The sequence below is a fragment of the Ursus americanus genome, chromosome 7 (genome assembly GCF_024610735.1).
Source record: "Ursus americanus isolate L20-20 chromosome 7, mUrsAme1.1.p, whole genome shotgun sequence".
NCBI lineage: Eukaryota > Metazoa > Chordata > Mammalia > Carnivora > Ursidae > Ursus > Ursus americanus.
This window is the reverse complement of record NC_142133.1, coordinates 38,558,429-38,578,053: the sequence shown is the minus strand read 5'-3', so window position 1 is coordinate 38,578,053 and position 19,625 is coordinate 38,558,429. Positions and strand designations below refer to the sequence as shown.

General features: G+C 43.2%; 1 protein-coding gene across 1 annotated transcript; it reads right to left on the bottom strand.

Annotated features, from left to right (window-relative positions):
* Nucleotides 1-9,876: 9,876 nt before the first annotated feature.
* C7H2orf78 (chromosome 7 C2orf78 homolog) lies at nucleotides 9,877-16,728 on the bottom strand. Its single transcript, XM_045788404.2, has 3 exons — nucleotides 16,629-16,728; nucleotides 12,650-13,411; nucleotides 9,877-11,795 (listed from the first exon to the last, which is right to left on the bottom strand). The coding sequence occupies exons 1-3, from the start codon at nucleotides 16,726-16,728 to the stop codon at nucleotides 9,877-9,879; spliced, it is 2,781 nt and encodes a 926-aa protein (XP_045644360.1).
* Nucleotides 16,729-19,625: the final 2,897 nt, after the last annotated feature.

Below are 19,625 nucleotides of genomic sequence, written 5' to 3'. Positions count from 1 at the left end.
TCAGCAGCTCACCTGCTGGGTCAAAGCCAAGCTAGGAATTGAGGTGCTCTTTCTTTCTGGTGCCCACACCTAGTCAGTACATTTCCCCTGAATATAACAGTCTCCATATGACCTCTTGCAAATTTCAATGTCACAGACTCCTGCACTCCTGTATGCTTATTTCTACCTGTTCATTCCTGGACAGCAGCAAAAGACTCCTAAAAGGCAAAATTCTTACCTCAATATATAGCATCAGGATAGAGAGAAAATGCCCAGATAGGCTTTGTGGGGAAGCTAAAAATAAGGAAGACTCCAGGCACACATCACTTGCCTCTCTGTTATCCTGTGGTGAGTGATATACCTAGAGGGACAAGGCAATCTCATTAGTACAAGAATGACATCTGTTCTTACCTACTTCCATGTGATCTTACAACAGCAGCTAATATTTTTGATGTTTTAAAAGATTTTATTTATTTGAGAGAGAGAGAACAAGTGCACAAATGAGGGGGAGGGGCAGAGGAAGAGGAAGAAGCAGACTCCCTGATGAGCAGGGAGACTGACGCAGGGCTCAAACCCAGGACCCTAGGCCGGAGCCGAAGGCAGACACTTAACCGACTGAGCCACCCAGGCGCCCCTAATGTTTTTAAAACAAAAATCACGTTCTATTGCTCCTGGGTTTAAAACCCTCCAATTATTTCCCATGGCACTTGGAATTAAAAAATCCAAACTTGTCACCCTGGCTTATAGAGTGACTTGGTCCCTGCTGACTTCATCTCCTACTCTCCCTCTTGCTTACTAGTCTCCACCACCCTGTCTGAACATCTGCTGTTCCATTCTAGACCTTTGCACAGATGTTTCCTCTTCCTGAGATGCTCTTACCCTGGTCTTCACTTGGCTGGCTCCCTGTTGTCATTTACTTATCAGTTTACATGTCACCTGCTCTGACCACACAGTCTAAGTAGCCACCCAGTCACCCTCTATCACCCAGACTTGTTTGAATTCTTTCATAGTCCTTACCACTGCCTGCTTTGGTTTTTTATGGTCTGGATTGACTATTGTCTTTCATTCCCGTATAAAATATAATCTCCAGGAAGATACGAATTTTTTTTTACTTGCTTACAGATGTATCCCCAGTAGCTAGAATAGCTTGGGACCCCAGAAGACACTCCATGAAGATTGTTGAATGTTCAAATGTTGTTAAAATAAATGTCCCACTGTCTCCGAAATGAATTACAAGGATGGCTAGCCAATTATGGTGATAACTGAAATGAAGAATGAAAACCAGTGTCCATTATGCTCTTGGGACCAAGTCTTCTCTACAAGGCAGTTAGAGTTAGGAGCAGGAAGTCTCCAAGGCTAGATACCTTCATTAATTGAGCAAATATTTATTGAGTATGTAGCATGTTTGGGACTCTATGCCAGGCAATGGGTCTACAATAATAACAAAGAAAAACTCAGTTTCTGTTGTTTTGAGGCCCTCATGGTTGAGAGCTTGGAGCCATCAGAAGGGGAAAAGGTCTTTAATAGATGATTAAGTTTCTCAAGTAGATGCTAGGTGAGCTCCATGCCCTGAAACACTGACATAGCCTATTTTGAACATTGCTAGGGAATGGGAGTGCTCGGGAAGTAGAAATGGACTGTGTACCAAAGACTGATTGTTCACATTTTTGCTGTGAACACTTTGGGAATATAAAATGACAAATAGAATTTTGAAAATAAATACTTTAAAAAAGATGTGGAATGAGCTGTTCAAGAAAAGGGGGGAAATGCATCAAGTGTACTGGGATCTTTAACGCTGGCATATTACAACATATGCAACATTGCACATGCATGCAAATTATGTTCCCTTTCAGCTGAAGTTGGAATTACCTGATGACGAAGTTTTTCCTTGAGAAGACAGCTTCAGTAAAATTGGTAACATCAAGATGAATCTGAGGTTTGGAGCTCCACCTACAGTTTGTTTGAAGACTGGTAACTCCAATGCCAAGAAAAATTTCTAGTTGGGAAAATTAGTTCTTACGCACGCTTGGAAAGGTTTTTAATGTGTGTGTATTGTTACAATTAATTCTTAAATGTATACATAAGGGGTCAATTTAATTTTAGACATATTTTATTCCTTTGTTACTTGCTAGTTAGCTGTGAGTTTTATAATTTGGTTCCTAATAACTCAAAGCCTTTCCTTTTAGGTAAAATTGACATCTGAAGATTATAAATCTCAACAAGGTTTAAATGAGATAAGAAACTTTAGGACTATTTGAATTGGACACTTTAGGTTGAGCGATTTTATAATTTTATACTCAGTTTCCATATTTTTTTGCAAAAATACTGCCATATAACTAGGCACTATACCTTTGAACGGGAGATAAAAAATGGCATGCCACTATAATTATCCACTTTGAAAAATATTCATTCATTCATTCAATCTGCTAATATTTATTGTGTACTTACCATGTGCCAAACATTGCTCAAGGCCTTGGGCATGTATCAGTGGACAAAGCAGACAAAAGCCAAAAAACCATGCCCTCAAAGATCTTACATGTTAGTGATGGGTGAGAGAGTTTCATCATGTTAAACAAGTAGATTACATAGCATATTAGAAGATTCTAAGAGCTATGGGAGAAAAGGGAACAGATTGAAGGAAAGGAGAAGTATAGGGAGGCAGTTGCAACTTCAAATAGTGTGGTCAGGTAAACCCTCATTGAAAAAATTTGAGTGAAGATTTGGTGGTAAGAAGAGCAATCCAGGCAAGAAACAGCAAGTGCAAAGGCCCTGAGTCAGGAGCTTGCTTGTGTGCTTAAGGAACAATGAGGACCCAGAATGACTGGAATAGAGATGAGCAAAAGGGACCATAGTTGTAGGTCATGTAGGGTAGGGGTCAGCAAACTACCGTGTGACCTGTCTTTGTAAATAAACTTTTATTGAGACACAGACATGCCCATTTGCTCATGTATTTTCTGTGGCTTCTTTCATGCTACAACTGCAGAGTTGAGTAGTTGAGACAGAGACCATCTGGCCCACAAAGACAAACATGTTTACTGTCTGGCTCTTTATAAAAAATGTTCATTGACCCTTGATGTAGGTAGGACCATATAAGCCATTGTAGGGACGTTGGGTTTGATTAGGAAAAAATTGAGGAGCCATGAGAGGGTTTTAACAGAAGAAAGACAGGATCTGACTTGTGTCTTGAAAGGATCATTATAGTGATTGTGTTGACAAATTTTAGAGAGGCAAGGGTGGGAGCCGAGAAGCCAGTTTGGACTATGTTCACAAGGTACACTGGGGTGCCCCCAGGTTCCCATGGCAAATTCGCCAGGCGGTAGCAGGATATTTTAAAGTTTTTAAGGACCCACAACAATATTGACATCTGTCAGATACCGTGTGAGCTTCCAGCTAGTAGATGGTTCACAGTTTCAACATTAGGTCATGCTGCTTTCCTTTCAGTGCTGCCATGTCTTTGTGAAGCCGGGTTCTTGGCAACACCTGTACTAGAAAGTCAGAACTCTTTGAAAATCAATGTGGGGCAGGAAATGAGGCTGGCAGTGTCCAATTTCACTCCAAGGTTTGAGATGTCGTGCAGTGCCCAACTCACACACTCTCCATTAGCAAGTAACTGTGGTTATTTAAGAGTGAAATAAAAATACGTTTTCTTTTCATTTATAGGTATTATTTTCCAAATGTCTGCTTGGTTCTTGGAGCATTGTATTATTGTACAATGTACTGTGTCACCGAAACATTTTTCCTGTGGCCGCTGTAATAAATCGCCACAATCTGGTGGCTTAAAAAAAGCAGAAATTTCTGTTTTCACAGTTCTGGAGGCCAGTCGGAAATCAGTGTCACTGGGACAAAATGAAGGTGTAAGGAGGCTATACTCCCTCCAGAGGCTCTGGGGGAAGATTCCGTTCCTTTCGTCTTGCAGCTGTGGTGGCTGCTGGCGGCCACACTCCAATCTTTGCTTCCATAGTCACCTTGCTTTCTCCGCCGCTGTGTGTATCAAATCTCCTTCTGCCTCAATCTTATAAGGACACATGTGATGGGCACCTGGCTGGCTCAGTCGGTGGAGCATGGGACTCTTGATCTGGAGGCTGAGTTTGAGGCCCCACACTGGGCATAGAGAGTACGTAAATAAATACATACATACATACATACATACATAAAAGGACATATGTGATTGCATTTAGGGCTCACCTTGCTAAGCTGGGATAACTTCTCCACATCAAGATTCTTAATTAATCACATACCCAAGGATCTTTTTTTCTAAATAACGTAGTAATATATACAGGTTTCAGGGATTAGGACCTATCTCTTTGGATGGCCATTATCCAGCCTACTACAGGCATAAATACTTAGTACATTTTTGGCACCTACTTACTTAATAAATGGGACTGTGGGCTATTTCTTTGAGCCTGTAGGTGAGACACCAAGGATTCGGTGAATAGAGAAAGTTTGGGAACCTCCAGGTTAGGAGGCTCTGCCAATAATCCAGGCAGGAAATGACAGGAGCTTGGACTTGCATAGAAAGGGAGAAAAGTGGTCAGAAGCAGACAAGGTCTAGATATAATTTGAAGGTAAGGCCGCTGGAACTTGCTGATGTTCTGGATGTGTGATTGGTAGGGAAAGAGAGGAGTCAAATGACTGAGAAGCCTCCTTACACTTTTTCCGGAAAAAGTATTACTATGACCTGAGATGAAGAAAGCGCTGCATGGACCAGATATTTTGCTGGAGAGAGGAGGGCAGACTGGCAATTCCATGTTGCCCGTGTTTAGAGAAGTAGATACAAAGAAAAGAAAAAAGGGAAGGAAAAGATGCACATTCCTCACCGGGGCCTGCCTACAGACCCTCCACCGGCCCACGGGCTTGTTCTACCTCTCATGGTGGTCACATGGCTCTCCACCCATGAGCCTCTTAGAGGTTATTATGTTTTGACTTCTTATTCCAACATGGACTGAGCAAATACAGACATGAGACTCCATGTTAGACAGAGGAGACTCAGAAAGCCTCAGCTGAGCCAGAGTCCTAAAGAGGATAGGGCAAATGGGGCTCTGCTTTCAGGAACTGAAAATTACAGAACCCCCAAATGTAAAATAATTATGTCAAGTGGTGGAGTGGAATTTCGGACAGATGGAGGCAGCAGCATCATTTTTGAATCTCCCCAAATCCTCTCTTGGAAATAGAGGGACCAAAACCAAATGCCCATGGGTAGCATTTACCATAAAATTAGAAACCCCCCAAACAAGGGGGTGGGTGTAATGTAAGCCCGAACAGGTTTTTTTGTTTTCGTTTTGTAGTGCAAGTGCCTGACTTAAGTTTTGATTGCTGTGTTATTCATTTCAGCTTCCCCTTCAAAGATAGCTATCTCCAATAAACACAGTGCTAGCCACAGGCGGGATAAATAGCCAGGCCACCCTTCCCCCAACTGAGGCTCCTTTGATTTAGAAATCTTGGTCGATTTCAGTAACCGACCTTTTGGGCCACTTGTCTTTTCTTTCACCTGAAATTCCCACTCCTATGTTTTAAATTCACTACTAAGAAATGAGCCCTTGAAACCTTTGGCTCCCACCCTTGACCCAATAAAAGCAGAACCCCCTGGCCCCAGCGTTCTGTCTCTACCTTGCTGTGGGGGCCCCAGGTATGCTGTGTAATTTCCAGGTCTTGTAAGTAATAAACCTCTATTTTTTTTCAAACTTTCCTGATGGTTGTTGCTAAAGGACTTGAAATCATAGTACGAACCAGAGGGCTGCTCCAACCACATTGGTTATTGATGGGCTGAGCCCCGCACAAAACAGTGGGACAGAGCGCCACCCACAGGCACAGACCTGCTTAGTTGGGGTGTCTGCACGAGAAGCAGGGGTAGTCAGGAGGACGTATCTGATGGCCTGGAGGGCAGGAGGACTTCAAACTGCCAGCAGGCATTCACTCAGCTGGTGGGCCGATGTGAGAACAGCAGCTGAGACCCGGAGGGGTCTTGTTCACCCACATAGTGGCTCCGTGCAAGGTGCCCCAGAGAGTGTCTAAAGGACTGGGGTGTTTTTGCCCCCTCTGTCTTGACACTGAGCAGCCAGAAGCCTTTTCCAGAATGTGGCCCAGAGGAGAAGCTTCTCACAGAACATCAGACACAAAGGGAAATGTCTTGATAAAAGTCTGGGGAAGGGTACAGAGCCAGGAAACCTCAGAAAGCAAGCTGCCATGTTTTTGAATACTACATCTGAAAAACAACAACGACAACCCAAAAAACAAATTCCGTGAAGTTAGAAAAGTGGGTCCTCAACCACAACTCCTTTTCAAAGTGCATGAACACTGATTTCACTTAAAACATGAACAAAAAAGGATTGAGGTCTGGTTCTACACAAAGGTAGTATAGGGTCTGTCTCCATCGGATCGGATGGCGGGCCCCCAAATGGGGGGCGAGGATCGGGTGGAAGCTGGTGGCGGGGGTGGTGAAAGGATTCACCTGAGGCAGAACAAAGGAAGGAGAAGTTCCCGCAAGGGAACAGGGAACAGGACAGCAGACGGAGGCTGTCTGCGAGGAGACAGTGGGTGGCGCTGTATTTAAAGCAGGAAGGTGAGGAGGGATGGGACATATGGAATTTTCCCTTTTATGCTAACTGTGCCTGCCTGTAAGTAGCCCATTGGTTAGTTAGGGCCTGTGGCTATTTTGAGGTGGGCGCCGGAGGGGCCCCCCTGTCTGTATCTAGCCACGTGACCGCTGTGGCCCTTCTGCATTCCATCGCTCCAGCCTGTTTGCCTAAAAGCAGCCTCTGCAGGTAGCATAAGGAAATGAGAATAAGGACCAAAATAGCATCCCCTCAGACAAGGAAAGCAAGTCCGAAAAGAGAGGCCCACAAAACAGATCAAAATCGGAGCACGCTATTTCAAAACACGCTAAAAGACATTTGAGGACACAATGCAAAAGATGAAAGAATATGGGGGCGAGGGAGGGAAGGGGAAGTTAATATCTAACGGCTCCAGGTTTCTCTTTGGAGTGATGAAAGAGCTCTGGAAATGGTAAAGGGCATTTTGGGTTTTGTTGATCTATTTCCGTGAGAAAGTTGGGGAGATTGAAAAACTAGGCTGCTGCCTCCGTCTTTCTGGAGTCCTGCTCAATTTTTGGACACAATTATGTTAAATGTGGATGGTGCTGATTGTGGCACCACGTCAAGGGGGGAACATAATGCCGCTGAGTTCTATACTTAAAGATGGTTACATGGTCAAGTTTGTGTTATGTGTATTTTACCATAACAAAACAACAAAAAAAGATGAAAGAACAACATAAATCAGAATTCGGTGAGATGAAAGAGCTCGGGACAGAATTAAAAATAAAATAAAAAATATCAGAAATGAAGACTTAAATTAAAAATAACACAAGAGTTAATGAACATCATGGGTAATGACTTAAGAGAAACGAGGAAAGTAGGAAATTTTTAAAAATCAAAAAGAAGGTAAAAAGAATTATAGAGAAATGGTTAATATAAAAGATTGGCCAAGGGCACCTGGGTGGCACAGCGGTTGAGCGTCTGCCTTCGCCTCAGGGTGTGATCCCGGTGTTGTGGGATCGAGCCCCACATCAGGCTCCTCGGCTATGAGCCTGCTTCTTCCTCTCCCACTCCCCCTGCTTGTGTTCCCTCTCTCGCTGGCTGTCTCTATCTCTGTCGAATAAATAAATAAAATCTTTAAAAAAAAAAAAAAAAAATATATATATATAAAAGATTGGCCAAAAAGCCAGGATAATTCTGAAAAGAGTAATTCAAATACATATAAGAATTTAGTATGCTATAAAAGTAACATTACAAATCAGTGGGACCAATTAGTCAAAATACTGTGATATATACATGTTGAGACATAAATAATTTCTCTGGAGGGATTCACAGTGTGGCAAAAGGAGATGTCTCTAGGGGGGCAGGGAAATGGGCAGCTGGGTATTTCTATTGAATACCTTTTGTACCTTGTCCTATCAGGTGAATTTATTACCTCTGAAGTCTGACTGCCTGAGTTCAAACCCCAGCTCCCCCAATTGCTAGCTCTTAACCTTGGGCAAATTCTTGACACTCTCCAAGCCTACCTCATTATCGGGTAAATGGAGTGAATAAACTCTCAATAAATGTAAAATACTAGTGGGAACAACCCAAATATCCACCAACTGATGAATGATTAAACAAATGTGGTAGAGCCATTTGATAGAATATCACAGTCCTAAAAAGCAATGATGTAGACACACTACAACATGGATGAACTCTGAAAACATTATGCTAAGAGGTCAGACACAAAGGTCATGTATTGTATCATTTCATACATATGAAATGGCCAGAGAAGGCAAATCCAGACAGACAGAAAGCAGATCCCCGGTTGCCAGAGGCTGGAGGGAGGAGGGAATGAGAAGTGACTGCTAATGGTGGAGTGGATTTCTTTTTGGGGTGATGAAAATGTTAAGGGTTAGATAATGGTGATGGTTGCGCAAACTTGTGAATGTACTAAATGACACCGAATTTACCGTCTCAAAAGGTAACTTTCATGGTATAATAATTATATCTCAAACAAAATAATTTTTAAAATGCGGAGTACCAGTTTTCCCACGCTGATTTTCCGCAGTCCCCGCCTCTCCCCTCCCCTCCACCCCCGCTCCCCTCCACCCCCGCTCCCCTCCACCCCCGCTCCCCTCCGTCCCCCTCCCTTCCCTCCAGCTGCCCACCAGGTCCCAGGCAGCACGTCTAGAGCACCGGCGCCTGCGTGCTGCGGCTGTTGGCGCGCTACCCAGTGCGCTCCCGGCGCCCGGCGCCCGCGGCTCTTACCCTGCGGTGAGGGACCCCTCCTGCGGACTTTTCTCTTGCGCTTCGGTTCATCGTGTTTAGAGAAGACTGCACGCGCCAGGGTCGATGGAGGACGACCTGACAGGCCCCTCAAGTTAGCATTTAGGTCCCTCCAGAAGTTTGATCTGGACCACCGGTAACCGCCGGACGCTGTGCTCTGAAAGCCGGGTTGCCCTCCTACCGGCGCTTGCAAATACTGAGGACGTCGGAGCCTTACAGGCCTCAGGAAGCCTTGTTCCTCTGCCTGCAGCGTGATCTAAGCCCGTTGCTGAGTCTCGCCCGTCAAGTGGCACAGCGGGACTGGCCTTCCGTGTGGTCGCGCAGGTTCACCGGAGCAGTGCGTTCGCAGGCCTGGTGCACAGGTGTTTTAGGAAGCGGTGATTTATAGCCCAGGCCCCGTTCTGGATGGCCCTCCAGCGGCAACAGATCCCTTTGCTAGGCTGTTATCAGAGGCCCCCTGGGTAAATGTGAGCCCTTGCCATCCATCTGATAGATTGCTCTGTGATTTGTACTTCCCTTACCCAACCATTATCCTACACGGATGAGGCAACCGAAACCTCTGGAGGTGTCCCTGGAGTCTCCTGTTTTCAAAAAATCCCTATCTGGTGGACGTGGGCTATAGGGCCAGCCTCCGTGAAAGGCTTTACATTTTTCCTAGTCAACCAAGACTCATCTTCAGTCATCTTCAAGTCTATTCAAAATGTATTCTTTTAGGCCTAACCTCAGACCCTGATTCTGCCATTTCCCCCACTCCTCCCTTTCATAAACCCATACAATCTCTCGGCCCTTTTGGCCTTTCTAGGCCTAGACCAAGTTCCTTCCTCTTTTCTTCTTACCTTTTTCCCCTCATTCTCCCATCCAACTTCCGGTTCTTTCTTTCTCATGCATCCTTTGATTCCCACCCCACCAAAGAAAAACCACAGTTAATAGCATCTCAGAACTCAAAAGGCTTCTTTATTTCTAATCTACTAATTATATTTATTACGTTTTATTAAGTCTTAAAATAAATGCAAATAAATAGAGAAATTTATATCTATCTATCTATATATGAATAAACAGCTGGTACCCAGAGTGGTACCAACAATCCTAGCACCTCTTATATTGCATAGCCATAGTATCGAGCAATTTCCATATCTTTTTCCCGCTCAATGAAAAACTGCACTTTACCCAAAGAGGTGTATTTGGCAGCGTTCTCGCGCTCTTGCTGAGCCTGCCTCTTCATGGCCTCCCGCTCTGGCCTCTGCTCTTTTGTGATGGGCTTGGACATTACTGGCTCAGGAACATTGGGTTTCCTCCATGGGATTGGTTGAAAGCTGAAGTCTTGGAGTAGAAATTGGGTTTGAGGTTTGGGTGGGGACTGGAGCTTGGTCACAGCAGTGGGAACCGGCTCCCGCTGGAGAGATGTGCAAGATGATGTTTTGTAGGGTGCAGGCCTAGAGGCAGCAGACTGCGGGACACTAGGCCGGGTAGGGTTGGTCAAACCCGGTCGGGTCAGATTGGTTGAAATTGGCCGAGTTGGTCTGGCAGGACCTGTGAAGGAGGCAGGAGGCAGCCGGGATGAACTGACTGCAACAGGTTGAGCTGAGCTAGTAGAACCAGGCCGGGCAGGGTAAGCCACGGCAGAGCGGTGGGAGGCCAGAGACTGTGGCCTCCGAGGAACAGGTCGAGCTTGAGGCTTCTCCAAGGTTGGAAAAGGCAAAGGCACCAACTTGACCTTCCCAGGAGGTGGCAGCTCATACTGGGATGGAGACGGACACTCTCTGTCAGCACCTCTGTCTTGTTTCTGGGCTTTGACTTGATTTTTCTCAGGCCCTTTACCCTCACGTGGGGTATCAAGCCATGGTTTGATAGCTGGGGATGGCTGGGCATCTTTCAGGTTGCTGGAGTTTACCAGGGCCCGGGAGGAAGACAGTCCCGTTTTCTTATCACTCTTCTTCCCCAGTGCATGAAAAACCTGCACAGACTCCAGCATGTGCATGCCTAGGCAGCTTCGAGGCTTCTTAAAGGTCTCTTGGCTAAGCTCGGGTTGATTTTTCTTCCGCTTCATCTTGGGAATGGTTGGCTTCTCTTCTGCCTTGACTTTGTTCCCTGACTGCTTACTCTCTTCAGCTTTCTTGGGGTTGTTTTCTCTGGTCCTTTTGGTCTTTTCCTGCCCATGGCTCTTAGTTTTGCTGCTCCTGCTGGATGCAGCTTTCTGAGATTTGCTGTTGGAATGTTTGGCCGGGTTCGCAGGAGGCCTGTCGCTGTCTGCAGCATTGCAAATAATCACTTCTTCCCCTAACAGGCACTCTGGGTTCTTTGCCTGGATTTTGGTCTTGGGAGCACCGTTGATAGGCTCAGTGGCTTTATGTTTGTTCTTCCTGACCTGATCAGAGGGAGCCTTTATGACACTTGACTTTTCTTGCACCTGATTCAACTTGATGACTCTGGTATCTTTGGCTTTGATCACCTTGGGACCTTTGGATTGATCAAGGTCTTTCAAGGAATTAAAGAGCTGGGGAAGATGAATGTCCTCCACCAGTGTAGTGATGTCTGCCAAACCACCACTAGATTCAATCCCATTTTCAAGGGTCGCTTGGTCTTCAAGACTCAGGGTATTTTTTCCCAGATTGGTGTTTTCAGAAGCAGGCTGCTCCTCCTGGCCGAGGGGATCAATGCAGGCCAGGAGCTGGTGAATATCAGGAATTTCTAAAGGGAGGAGTGGAGGATCTTGGTTTTCTAGTGGGATCTGGTAGGCATCCAGAGGCTTTGAAAGCTTGGTTTTAATATCATCCAAATTCTTATTCTCTATTTGTTCTTGGCTTGGAGCTGGAGGCAGTGCCAGGACATTACTAGAACTCTGGATTGGAGCTATCATTGAGATGTCACCAAACTCGGGTGGTGGGTTACTTTCAAGTATCTGGATATTTCTGCTACTGCAGGACTTGGGGAATTCTGGAGTTTGTGGCAGACAAAATGTCTGACTTGGAGGTTGCAATCCCAGGGAAGTCTCCATCCCCAGGGAAGTCTCCATCACTACAAAGGAATCAAGGAAAAAGACAGTCCCTGGTAAGTGAGATGCGCTCTCTGGACACTAACACAGAAATCATGCACCTCCCAGCAATGGGCAGGGCAGCGGTACCAGCTTTTCCTAAGGATCAAGGACAGCACCGTGTGCTAGGAGAAATAAGAGATGACTTCTAGTTCTTATAGGTGATCATTTGATGTCATTGGCTCTTGGTTTTCTTTGTATTTTATAGAGTTGTTATAAGTCAAATAAGAAGTAAAAGTGATTTTTATATTACGAAATGTTTAACAAAGCCTAGCATTCTCATATAGAGTCACTTCAAGTCTCTTCCCTTTCCTTAGAGAATAAGAATACTTCACACCATGGATTGGGAGAGAGAATGGAGCTCTTCCTGATAAAATATGTAAGCGAGGGTAATTCTTAGCCTGCTTGCTTTGGACAGGATCTCAGAATGCGAGGTCTTAAATCCGGGTGTAAATTAAGTGAGGGAAACTTAAACTGGTAAGAGTTCTGAAATGCTTTCCAAAGAGACTGAAGCAATAGCTCAGGGAGGGAGTTCATTACCATGTGGTAGTACAGGGAGGCTGACCGGGAGGGCAGTGAAAAGTGTGGTAGCTCTTCTATAGTCTTGGGGTTCCTGTACCTGTGGCACAGCTGGCCACTAGAGCGTGCCACCTACCCGCCTCTACGTAGTGTTCTTATACGGAGTCTGAAAGTGGAGAGCACCAAGCGAGGGTGGTGGTTATTAATGTCTCAGGACTTCAGTTCTGCCTGTCTGTGGACTCAGTACCTCTCAGCTGCAGATTTGACCCTACTTTTGAATGCTGACCTTATTTGTCTCCCTCTTGCTATTTCTACTCACCTTGAAAACTTGCCTCTGTGATGGGTTGAGCAGACACAGAGTAGTAGATTCCAGAGGCGGAGGCTGGTGGTAGGACGTTTGTGGGCTGAACCTCCTTTAGCACCATCACCATTTCTGGTTGAGGGGCAGAGGCCCTACCTCCCACGTATGACACAGAGCCATAGGACTGCAGGCAGGGGCCAAGTTCTCCAGACAGTAGAGGCCCCAGTGTGCCTTGATTATAGTAATACACCTGGCTTCCTTCCTGGTAAGGAAGTGATAGGCTATGTCCTTGACTTGGAATATGAGATGGTGTTCCCTGAACAAGGCTGGCAGAAAGCGATGGATACAGAGGGACCATGTTATTGGCCTCTGAAGTTTTATCATACGGGGCTGCCATAGACATGGAAGACACAGCTGTGTCCTGGTCAATGACAGTCACGGTGAAGTCTCCGAGGGAAGATGACTTCTTTTCAGTACTTCCTGTGACATCCCACTCAAAAATCCCAGGATAGGAAGCAGCTGATGTGGAGATCTGGCTCTGGCCAGTTACTCCAGACAGCATAGTTGTACTGGAATGTTGGTAAAGGTAGGCACTACCCATGAGTGGCTGGAAGGAGGTGCCAGAAGCTGATGGCAGTAGCCATGCTGAACTGACCGCTGGAGCAGAGACTCTGGAGAAGTTGCAGACGCTTCCTGTCAGGGAAGCTGCATTGCTCACCACAGGGAGGGAGAGCTGCAGAGAGTTTGGAGTTCCAAGTAAAGATGGATTTTGGAAATTTTCTGTAGGGAACAAGAGGGTGATGAAAAATCAGGGGGATGGATCAATTCTCACTGCTTGAGGAACAGCATTATCTTAAATTTGTTGCTACCAGGAAGACTCGGATACCAACACTTGCTGAGATACCCAAACTCAAACCATGTAGGGTGGTGGTTAGGGGCTGGAGCACTCTGGTCGGTACTCTTCTGTAGTCACCGCCCGTGCTCCCAGCTTGGGCCCAGGTGTGCAGAAGACCCAGGTCTTCTCCATGCCTTCTCCCTGCTCTAGCTTTGCCTGGAGCCTGCACCAGCATCCACTCGCACACTACTTCCTAGAAGGAAGCGTTTCAGCATTCGGAGGGCCTCAGAGAGCCTCTGTTCCCACACTCTCATTCTACGACGGACAGAACTGAGGCTCAGGGAGGTCACATCGACGTGTTCAAGTTCTCCCATGATGTTAGGCCTATTACCAGGTTACAGAGCCTAAGTATCATGACTTCTTGCCAGGACCCTGCTCTGAGCATTACACTGCCAGAAAACCAGGTGAAATGCAACTAATATAGACTTTTTCTCCCCCCACAAGAGAACAGTACAGCTATGACCATTGTAACTTCAGTGTCTTGTTTTGCTCATGCAGTTCACACGCTATTACCTAGAGTTCACATACAGCTCAGTCCAGCTGGTAAATGTAAAGAGTTCCTCTTGGGGTGCCTGGCTGGCTCAGGCATGTGACTCTTGATCTTGGGGTTGTGAGTTCAAACCCCATGTTGGGTATGGAGACTACTTGAAAATAAATTCTTTTTTAAAAGAAAAAAGGGTCATTCTTACCCTTTTAAGCCTGGTTTCTAATCCTGCCTCAAAATGACTACCTGAGAGTAAGTTTCTCAAGAAGTGCTTTTTGAAAGAAAAAAGTTACTTAAACTCTGAGCTTTAGATTACTCATCTATAAAGTGGTTATAATGATAATAATAATGGAAATAATTCTTATATGAATAAAATGGTACATACAGTTTTTATATTTATATGAAGGAAGGTATAATATGTTCTGGAAAGACAGAAAATCATGAAAAACATATATTACAGAATTAAGAAGAAATATATAGATATTAGTGAAAACCAGGATAGGTAGCAAGACTCAAAGCATAAGTTCACTAATAGATGAAGTTCTGTATCATACATGCAATATGGTGGAAGCGAATATTGCCTACCGTATTTTGCTGAACACTACTAACCAAAACACGAATAGCCCACAATAGAAGGTGATTTTGAATGAGTTCCTAGCCAGCGTATACAGAGAAGATATATCAATAAAAATTGCCTAATGAGCAGCAAATGCCATAAATGTGAACATATAGGTAGTCACAATTTTTGTAGACAAATATTTCAATAAAATCTGGTACAGAGCAGAGAGGGAAATAATGAGTGTAAAGGAATTCCATTATTGTGCTCATTCACATTTTTCTGAATATTACCCAGCAAATAACAGGTACTAGGTGTAGTAGAAATATATATTTCAACTGAACTCTACCTCTGAAACTAATAATATACTCTATGTTAATTAATTGAATTTAAGTTAAAAAAATAAAATCAGAAGAAAACAATGAAAAAATAGAAATATGTATTTCAATATAATCATAAAACAAAAGAAAGAACACTTAAAAAGCATCATGAAGATTTTTATATTCATCCAAAAATATATTTTAATCGTTTTCAACATCCAGGAAAATGTCACCCTCAAAACCGAAAAAAGCCATCATCGCTAAAATCAAATTAAAAATTTTTGTGAATGTAGGACAACTCAAAGGACTCCACAAAATCATTTTAGATAAATGTGGAATTAGAGACGTGGGGCTTGACTTTTTCTTTTCTTGTGAGGTTGCTAACTGAGATCTAAAAACAGATGTGTGCCCTCTGTGTTGGGAAGAAAATAACGGCAGAGTCAAAAAGCAGCCTTATGATTCAGTGTAGGAGGTGCCAATTTTTAAACAAACTTAGTCTGATTTTTAATAGGCAAAACATCTACATAGCTTAAAGACCAAAATGAAATGAAACTGAAAATTCTGTTTCTTCCAGCCCCCGAGACAGCCTGTTGAATTAGTTGTTTTTTGATAGGAAGCATCCTTTCTATATTATATCTCTAAAATGCTTACATTTTAAACTGTTAAGTGCTGTCTGTGTTCAGGGAGGCAATAACAGAACCCAGCAACGGAGTATGACTTCTCTGTAAGCTGCTTTTCCTAGTGATGCCCTGTTCTGGCCTTCCTTTCCTGCCTCATTTATTAATGGAAGTGTTTGCTAAAATCAACTTTGTTTTGCCCTGCTCTAAGCAGATTTCACCTTATGCTCTTTCTGCTTTAATTTAAAATCTTTGGTTCCTTCAACATTCCATCCTAAACTACCTCTTTTATTCCTTGAGAGCTCCTCTGTGTTCTTCCTCTTCATTCTTTTAAATTTTTTTTAAGATTTTATTTATTTATTTTGGAGAGAGAGAATCAGACTTCCCCCCGAACATGCAGGGAGCCTGATGCAGGGCTTCATCTCAGGAGATCATGAGCTGAGCCAAAGGCAGACGCTCAACCACACAACTGCTCAACCGACTGAGCCATTCAGGCGCCCTGTTCCCCCTTCATTCTTACATTTTCTCCTTCCCCTTGGTTCCTGTTGGCCTGTGCTGAGGGAAACAATCCTGAACTTCCTCACCTTTGAAGACTTGCCTCCTTAGAGCCCACTCTTCTCCATCCTCTTTCCCTGCTTTCCCTTTTCACCCACGCTAGGTAGAAAACTTCACATCACGTGACTATGACTTACTGAACAGCACTAAATTTAAAATACTACAGTTGAAATATTAGTGGAGGGACCATTTCAGATGAAACATCTTGGTAAATATTGTTAGTTTTCTACGTAACCTAGGTTTTCTCTCTTTCTGTTGAAACACTCTCAAGAAGTCTCTGATTTCATTTTCTCCATGGGTGCCCTTTCAGACTCAATATTAGAAAAGAAAGGGACCAGAGACAACAACCAATCTAACATCCTAACATATCAGATGAGGAAAAAACAGATTTTGTGATCAATGACTCGTCCAAAGTCACACAGCTAGTAAATGCCAAAGTCAAAACTGAAATGAGGTCTCCGGATTTTTAGTTCAATACTTTCCCCCATTATTCCATGCTATTTTGAATCTACAACTAAATTTAGGGGCAAAAAAATCCAATAAAAAACTTTTAAAAGTTTCATTCCTTACCAGACATGGTCAGAGAAGAAGAGGAAACATCCACTGCAGAAACAAGGGATGAGGAGCTGATACTAGAGGCTGTCGGAGTGGCTGAAGCCAAAGAGTGCATGTGTCCAGTACGAAGGTCACTGGTCACTGGTCACTTGCGATGATCCAAATTTATTTACAGACAACTCCATGGAAACCCCAAGATTCTACCAGGTGGTGGTAGGTTTGGTGGGAGAATGATGTCACAAAGCAGGCAGTTTAAAGGTATGAGGGAGCCAATGGGAAGGTCCGATTCCCAACAAGAAGACGGGATTGGGTGGAAGGAGGGATAGGAGAGCTAAGACAATCCTAATCCTACAAGACAGATGTGATAGCTCACTTTCCCCAGACTCTTATGTTAGGGAAATCATTTCAACGTTTCTTAGAGTTGTTCATTAATATAATTAGCTAATAGTTATTTATATTCTATATATCATATTTTATCTTGTGTTTTCTACATTTATAATTAAATATAGTTAATTAACATCCTTAGAGACAAGGGAAAGGCACATCTAGGTTGGACAGTTACAGGTGTTCTGAAATATTAGTTGATCTGATTAATGAACTTACTGCAGCTTTCAAGGAGCAGAGGAAGAGATTAAAGAGCTCTTTTGGTAACTTGGTTAAAGAACAGGGTGAAGTTCCTTGAATGCACATTGTGGGGAACGATGTGGTGCAGGCTCTTCTCTTTCAGTTTCTTCTCCTCGAATCCTAACTTTCTTGGACTGGGCTGGGCTGGGCCAGGTTGGACTTAGATCTCTCTTCTCCTCTCCTTCATCATAGGCATTGTTTCTGGGACAAGCCTTGACGTTGCATTCTTACACTCATGGATGTTACTTCTGGTCAACTTCCAGCAGCAGGAGTTTTCTTTTCAGTGCCTGACGCTTCCCCAAATGAATTCTGCCCTTTAGAAGCAAATACCAGAGAGCTGGAGGACACAGCTGATTGCAGATCTTTCCTTTTCCAGCATTTGGTTGCAAGTCTTTTGCCCATAATTTGCTGCCTCTGGCTCTTTGGGCCACAGGGGCATCCTGCCATCCTGTTCTTTTATAGGTAAGAGGTGTTGGTGGCATTCGGGATACTTTCCCTTTTTCCTTCTCACTTAAGTGTATCCAGTGTGGCAGTTACTGTAGCCTCCGCCCCCCTTGCAAACAGCCACTGTAGAACCTTGGGCCTCTAGGATTCTCTGCCTGCCATGCTTGGGTGCAGGTTCAGACAAAATGAAAAGGAGAATAGTTAGAGAAAGAAGAGGACATTCATTGAGAATAGGGAACATGAAGAGTGAAAGAGTACAGGAAAAAAGAGATTCATGTGGATTTTTAGTTTCTGTGAGAAGCAAATTGACACTGGGACACCTGGGTGGCTCAGTCGGTTAAGCATCTGTCTTCGGCTCAGGTCATGATGCTGGGGTCCTGGAATTGAGTCCTGCATCCCGCTTCTCCCTCTTCCTCTGCCTGCCGCTCCCCCTGCTTGTGCTCTCTCTCTCTCTCTCTCTCTCTCTCGCTAACAAATATATAAATAAAAGCTTGAAAAAAAAAAGAAAGAAGTAAGTTGACACATTTTGGCCTCATTTTGTATTAACAGAACATATAAACTTGTTCATATACATATAAATGTAAATTTATATTTATATATTAGTATAACTTTGACATAACAATTATAATATTGATTCATATGTAACATATTGATAATATATAACTTATATATTTTAGTATTTAATATCTTATAGTCATTAAATTATTTATTTATGCAGCTAGATAGTGCAGCAACCACCATGAATTCTGTAAAGAGTATAATCTTAAAATATATTTTTTCACTTTTTTGTCCTATTGTCCCCTTTATATCATTGATTGGTATGTTTGTAGAATATAGGTGTTTTTTTTAATTTAAAGATTTTACTTCAGTATTTGTCAGAGAGAGAGAGACAGAGAGAGAACATAAGCAGGGGGAGCAGCAGACAGAGGGAATATCCTGCCTAGGTCTGGATTTTCTTGTATCAACTAGAACTGAGTTTGTTGTGTCTTTTAGCACATTGGAAGTGCAAGACCAATATACCTTTTGTAGTTTCTGATAGATTTAAGTCACCTTTTACATATTATCAAATCCATAGATATGTGCACCATTCATCTTTTTCTTGGCCACTACATGCCTATTGAATATTTTTTCATAAATTCCTAAAGAATATTTTATGATTGAGCACCAAATTTGAATGTATCTAATTGTAAGTTTGCAAATGTGCTGTGCTACCTTAAATCTTTTCTTTTTCCAATAGCAACTTGATAATATTGAGCTGTTTTACATTATGTGTAAGTTTTCAGAATTGTAAATGCTTGTAGATTTAAACTTAGTTAGAATATGACTGTCCCAGAAATGTTAAAGCTAGTGATCTTTTTACCCATTCATTTAATCATGTATTCAATAACTCTGATCTTTCTCTGTTTGTCCAGATCTCAAAGGGTAAAGACTAACAGTGTATATAAAATACTTTCAGAAATTAGAAACTAAAAAATACAAATAACAAAAAACCCCAGCTATTATAGCCTGGAATTAGTACTCTATTCTGCTTTCAGTCCTACTGTGGGACATGCTGTCCTTTGCTGTTCCACATATAGCAGAAATTCAGCTTTTCTAACAGGTACAGATCCCTATCCCTGATACTGTGTGGAAATCTTAGACTTCAGCTTCTACTCTTATCTCTCTTAGTTATTTTTTTGTTTTTTCTAGAACCTAAATACCTACTGTCAACCTCTAATGTGAAACCTGGTGCATGATAATAATTCAGTAATAATTTCACTGTGAGTGGGAGTGCAGGCTGATACAGGAGGGTAGTGAGGCACTATTGTTCAAAATGTTAAGTCTACATATCCTTCATTCCAACAATTCTACTTCTAGGGATGTAGATATAGACATATACATATTTCAGGGCATTCACATTGCAGCCTGTCTGTAACAGAGAACAAAAACCTGAAAACAACTAAA